The 6,000-nt window shown below is 61.8% G+C and overlaps 1 protein-coding gene across 8 annotated transcripts in view; it reads left to right on the top strand.

Moving 5' to 3' along the window:
• Nucleotides 1-2,212: 2,212 nt before the first annotated feature.
• The window catches only part of EPHB2 (EPH receptor B2), a 129,386-nt gene continuing 125,598 nt past the window's right edge, over nt 2,213-6,000 (top strand). For all 8 annotated transcript variants that reach the window (XM_075114220.1, XM_075114216.1, XM_075114218.1 and 5 more), the window contains exon 1: nt 2,213-2,388. In XM_075114220.1, coding sequence (XP_074970321.1) covers nt 2,304-2,388 — 85 coding nt within the window. In that variant the 5' untranslated portion in view covers nt 2,213-2,303. The remainder of the gene's footprint in view (nt 2,389-6,000) is intronic.

Genomic DNA, 6,000 nt, shown 5'->3' with positions numbered 1-6,000 from the left:
GGGACAAACTGGACTCCAAGGAGTACACAAGATCTTCAAAGCCACTGGGCAGTCAGACAGTAAGTCTGTGTAGTCCGAGGTCCCATCTCCAGGAGCAACAGCTTAAGGGATGCTCAGCGGAGTTGAAGAAGAGGGAAGGTCTCCAGTGACTGCTCCACTGGGACAAAATCCCTATCACCTCTGGCAGCACGGCCCTGGAGAGCTGCAAGAAAATCCGGAGGGTCTGGGTAGACTCTGGCAAACAGACAGGGCTGCTGACTGCTCCTGGACTCCAGACTCTCCCTTTGGAGAACTGGGTGGTTCCTCTGGGGCATATCTGTCTTGGGCGTTGCAGGACACAAGAACAGCCCTGGGATCCAGAAGGATTGACATGACGGTTTGAGGAGTTTGGAAACGGTGAGTGCTTTGTAACATCTGATGAGAAATGCTGGGCAGCGGGGAGTGAGGTGACCATCACAGAGACTGGAGAGCACTGGGACGGTGGGGAACTGCAGGGATGCTTGTGCTTCTTGCCCTGCTGAGGAACTCATCTGGAGGCAGGAGCAGCGAGGTCACCGGCTGCCCCTGGTTCTTCTGCCTCCTCCTGTGATGAACTGAGTACTCTTCATGTAAGAGTGAACCCTAGTGAGGTGCTAAAGACGAAAGCTTCTCCACACACTATGGAGCTGGGCCACAGGACTCTCTGGAGACTGCTGCACTGAATATGGGGCCAACCTGCAAGACCAGTAACATCTGCAGTGACAGGAGCTCCCAAAGGGCAGCAGAGCCTGCAGCTGGTCGCACTGAATTGGGGAAGCCCATGTGGCTCACGCATATGGCCAACACCATCAGGGAGCCTTGACCTCCTCCAGAGACACCTGGGGTTGGCAAGACATGAGTCACTTGTGATGGGTCAAGGCAGGGAACCCAAGATGTTCAAGCTCCTCATGCAGCAGAGGGACAGTGAAGAGCGCAGTGAGCCATGCCTGGTTTTCCTTGTCTTAGGCACTCTGGTGAGCTGAGGGCAGGGATCCATCCTGGTGGTCCAATGGCTCTTCAGCTCTTGGCCTGCAAACCTCGCACAGCTCATATTGAGCCCTGTGTGCAGGGTGGGACCTTCCCTGAGAAGACCCTTCAGCAGACACACGAGCACCTCCTGGCCAGAAGAAATAGGGGCACAGCTACAGGAGGTGAGCAGTGTGGCACTGCTGGGTACAAAGTGGGTGCTCACGGGTTGGAAGGGATGAGGGGGAGATGTCAGGGTGGTGGCAGGGGGCACCTCCTGGGTCAAACAGTTCTGGTAACGGTGACACGTGTCCTGAAGAGGGTTTGGCCCCTTGAGGCGCCCAAGGGGCAGATTTGGCTGTTGGGGGGTGTGAGGGGGAGCTGGGTCTCAGCTCGCACCTCCCGGGAGAGCCCTGCTTGACCCCGTCTGGTGCGAAAGGGTCTCGTAACCACCTCCCAGGCGCGCCCCGCACGGGAATCGAGGGAACTCCGGCTCCCGCCCCACCGGGGCTGCCTCCAGGGTGTCGGGGGGGTCAGGGCTGCCCGGAACCCGCCGGCAGCAAGCCACGGATTTTGCCCACTCCTTTATTTTTTTCTTTCTTTGTTTTGTCCCGCCGGACGTGTCCCTGGCTCCTGCCGGGCCCTGCCCGCAGCCTGCGCCCCCCCTTCGCCGCGTTCGGCCCCCCGGGGCACCCCACGCCCGCCCCGGTGGGCAGCGGCGGGGGGCGAGGGCCGGCGGAGGGGATGCTCCGCCCGGGGCCGCCGGGCCGGAGTGGGGCCGCGGGCGGTGGGAAGGGCGGGGGCGGGGGGCATCCCTCCGGGAACCCCCCTCCCCGTTTTTTTTTTTTTTTTTGGTTTTTTTTTTTTCTTTCTTTTTTTTCCTTTGCGGCGCGCGGCCAGCCCCGGCGAGGAAGATTTGGGCTGAAATCACGGCTTTCTCTGGATGATCGACAGCTCCGGGAGAAACCATCGGCGGGCGGGGGGAGCCGCCGCCCGCCGCCGCCCGCCGCCCCTCGCCGCGCCGCCGCCCCCCGCCGCCCCCCCGCCGCCCGCCGCCCCCCGCCGCCGCCGCCGCCCCCCGCCGCCCCCCGCCGGCAGCGCGGCGCCCCGGGGCGGGGCGGGGGGGGCGGCGCGGGGCGCTCCCCCGCGCGGCAGCGGCGGTGGCTCGGCCCGGCCGCGGCGGCGGGGCCGGCGGTGCGCTCCGTGCCCGCGGCCGTGCCCGCGCCGGCGGCGGCCCCAGCGAGGGGCTCGGCTCGGCTCTGCGCTCCGCCGCCGCCGCTCCCCGCCGCCCCCATGGAGCGCCGGCCGCGCCGCCTCTGATGCCCGGCCCGGCGCGCACCATGGGGCCGCTGTGGCTCTGCTGCCTGCCCCTCGCCCTCCTGCCCCTGCTCGCCGCCGTGGAAGGTAAGGGGGGGCGGTGGGGGGCGGGGGCCCTTGTGGGGCAGGGCGACCCCCCCTTCGCGTGTTTTTCCCTATTTTTTTTTTTGGGGGGGTGGCACTTCGCCCCCCTCCCCCTCCCCGCCGCACCCCCTCCGCAGCGCTGGAGGGGAGGCGAAGTTTTGGGGAAGTGCTGCCCCAGCCGGAGGCGCTGGCGCCGGAGCCCGGAGCGGAGCTGGGGGCCCCTCTTGTGCCGTGTGTCCCCCCCACCCCCCCACCTCCCCGTCCGCAGACCCTCCCGATCGCTGCCTTGCCCTTCTCTCCGCCATCCCTTTGCCAAGGTGGGCATCCCCCCGCCAGCAGCCCGGCACCCCCGCAGCACATCACGGGCGCCGCTTGAGTACCGCGGAGCCTGTGCCGGGGATGCCCGGGCTCTGCCAGGCTGTGCCCGCCGCCGGCGGCTGGGAGAGGCTTTGGGGCGCACCTCGACAAGGCCTTGCCGGCATCCTGGGGCTCACGGCCGGCTCCCCGTTGGCGGCATGGCTTTCCCGGCGTCCCCGGGAGGAGCCGGGCTCCCCGCCGAGTTCCCCCGGTGCTCAGACAAAGCAGAGCCGGGAGGCAGGTGGGGAGCTCCTGCGGGCTGGGTGCGCGGGGAAGGCATTGGGCGGGAGCCCGGAGCTGGGGTCTAGGCAAGGGGGGCCACGTCTTCCCGCTCCCAAGCCCACCTCAGCCATGCCTGCACGCCCCCAGCCCGCCTGCTGCGCGGGGCGCCCTGGGGAGCGCTGGAGAACTGGGCTGGGCACGGGTGAGGGCGAGGTGTCAGGCCGAAATCGGGCTCATCCCGGCCCCGCGTGGTCCACGGGTCGTCGTGGGAGGGCCGTGTTGGAGCCGGCAAAGAACCGGGTGGCTCTGCTGGCCCCTCGGCCTCACCGGTCCGGCTGGGCGGCCGCTGGCAGCCTCGGGCGTGGAGGCGCCGGGCGGTGGGAGCTGCACGGACGGTGTTCGTCTGGAACACGGATGAAGCACCATTTATTAAGTTGGAGTTTTGGGAGATGACTCATGGGTTGGCCAGCTATACATCGTGATATTTACAATATGGGAGCTTGGCATAAATAGGACTATTTACGTTGCAGTGGAGAGCGCTAGCCAGCTATGCTATTCAAATGAGCCCAGTATGTTTTTAATTAGGGGGGAGGGGGTTGGGGTGATGAGCGTGTTTGTGGGAGCATACGTGTCCACGTGGGATGCCTGGCCTCATCAGCCGGCCGCGCTGACACTTCCAACGGGGTTTGCGCTTGGCCAGCGGGGCCCAAGCGGGCTTGGCCGTGTGGAGCCAACGCTGCTGACTCCAGCAGAGGAGGGAGCCAGGCACCTCGTGCAGGGACGGGGTGACACCTCCACCCTGCCCTGCCCTTCCTGCACGCTGAGAGGAGCTGCTGGGTGGTGCTGGGCGTTTGGTGCCCAACTCTTGCGTGCTTGCTTTTAGACGTGGGTGACCTTCCCGCTGGCACGGCAGGAGCAGCAGGGACTGGATGTGCAAGCACCTGGGCTCATCCCAGGGGATGGGGAATGTGTATCTGGAGACATGGGGGCGGCCAGTGCTGGCGGGGGGTCTCACCCACCTGAGATGATCGCCATTAGCTGTGCTTCTCCATGGATGGGGGTGCTCCCGGGGAGACAGTCAACGGGGGCCCTGCACCACGCTTCCAGTGACCATCGCTGTCTGGGCTGAACGTGTTGATCTGGGTTTGGTGGGGTCACCCCCACGCCCCCATTTTTGCCTCCTGCCTTTGTGTGTGTGTGCGTGTTGCAGGGTCACCATGATGGCCTGCAATCTGTGGCAACCGGCTACCGCGTCCCAGCCTTTCCCTCCTTGCAGAGGCTTCTCGGGAGCTGGTGAGGTGAAAGCACGTGGGCTGCAGCTCCCTGGGCTCCTTTCTCTTCTTTGGGAGCTGCCTCCTCCTGGGTCTTCCCGGGGCGCTTGGATGTAGCGGCCACGGGCATCTGCGGATGCTCTGGGCCCTGTTGGTGCCGGCAGACTGACCCAGCGGTGCCCGTTGGCCAAGGTGGCGGTGGCTGGACCCCACCACATCCCCCTGGCCACGGGGCACCTCCATGGTGGCAATGCCCTCTGCGCTGTTCTCGCCAGCTCCGGCAAATTCCCAGGGCCAAAATGGGGGGGAAAAAAAAGGCTCGTTCAGGGGAAAACCATGTTCCGGTTATTTGCCCGGGGATCCTGCCTCTCGAGTCCTGTTTCCAGCTCTGCTACAGAGCTTTTCTGTAATGCTGGTAATTTCACTTGTCTCCTCTGTGCCTCAGTTTTCCTAATTACAAGGCGTAAAATAATACAAGCGTCTTTCCCAAGGGAGCCGCGAGGTTTTGTTAATGAACATGACAAAGTGCTTTGGGATCCGTGGTTGAAAGCGCAGCCTTAGTCAGTGTGCCTGTGTGTGGGGTGTTTATTTATCTACATGCTTTATATTTCTCTGAACGACATATATTCACTTGCATTTAACAAACCTTAATTAGAAACAAAGCCGATAGGGAAGGAAATATAAACAGGAGTGTGCATGAAAATTGGAAGTTGATTACTCACTGGCCAGCAGAATGCGTGTCTCGGGCTCGGGAGGAAAGGCTGTTTGGTTAAAACCGGCTGTTAAAAGGAAATGTGAAAAGAACGTAAAACATAAATCAATATGGAAAACAGGGAGGTGGATGACAACGTACATAAAGCAGAGGTTAAGGATTGCGTACAGTTGTAAAGGCAGTTGCAAGGTAACGTATCTGCAGCTGAGAAAGTTCAGGCTTATAAAAGGAAAGTTTTTTTGTGTGTGTGTTTTTTTTTTTTAAAAAAACCAAACCCAGAAAGTCAAGAACAAAGGAGTCCTGGAAGGGTCTGGATCCCACACCGGTTGGTAACAGTGCCGCTATCACTAACGGCTCCTCTTTGTATTCCTGCCGGCGTATGCCGCACGCGTATCTGGAGTGCTGATACTTCCGAGGTATTTTGGGGGGAGCTGGGAAGGGCACTTAGGTATTTTAAAATCAACAGCCTGGCTAACTCGCGTGTGAGGGGAGGAAAAAAAAAACCCCGAAGGCGCTCTTCACTCTGTTGGAGTTAACTTTTCATAAACCTTGCGGCGCTGGCAGGTTTCCCGAGGGCTGGAGGAAAGCCACCCGTGCGCCAAAAAATGCGAAAGGAGAAACGAGATGGCCCTAATGTCTGTGAGGGCGCAGGCAGGCTGGGAGCCAGTGGCGCGGAGGCAGCGGGGGATCTGATGGGCCGCTGGGAGCTTTGCTGGGAAGCAGCGTCACGGGCGGCCGAGGGGGCTTCATGTTGAGTGTCCTTCTGTGCCGGGGGGTTGCGGCCCTGAGCCTGGCGTTGGGCTTGGAAAGCGGTGCTGGGGCGGGAGGGCTGCGTCCTCTCCCGGGGCCGGCATCCCTGCGGTACGCCATGGCTGATGTGCTGGCCATGAACACTTGTGCCCATCCTCCAGCAAGCTGGAGACATGACCTTTGTGTTCCTGCGTAGTTAATAATGTATTAAAATGTACACAGTATTCATTATGCATTTATTACATAGCATACAGGTACATAATATACAGTATATTGTACTTTATGTAAGCTATAACATATTTT

The sequence above is a fragment of the Phalacrocorax aristotelis genome, chromosome 19 (assembly GCF_949628215.1).
Source record: "Phalacrocorax aristotelis chromosome 19, bGulAri2.1, whole genome shotgun sequence".
Classification (NCBI taxonomy): domain Eukaryota; kingdom Metazoa; phylum Chordata; class Aves; order Suliformes; family Phalacrocoracidae; genus Phalacrocorax; species Phalacrocorax aristotelis.
The sequence above is the reverse complement of the archived record's forward strand: the minus strand, read 5'-3'. Positions and strand labels throughout refer to the sequence as shown.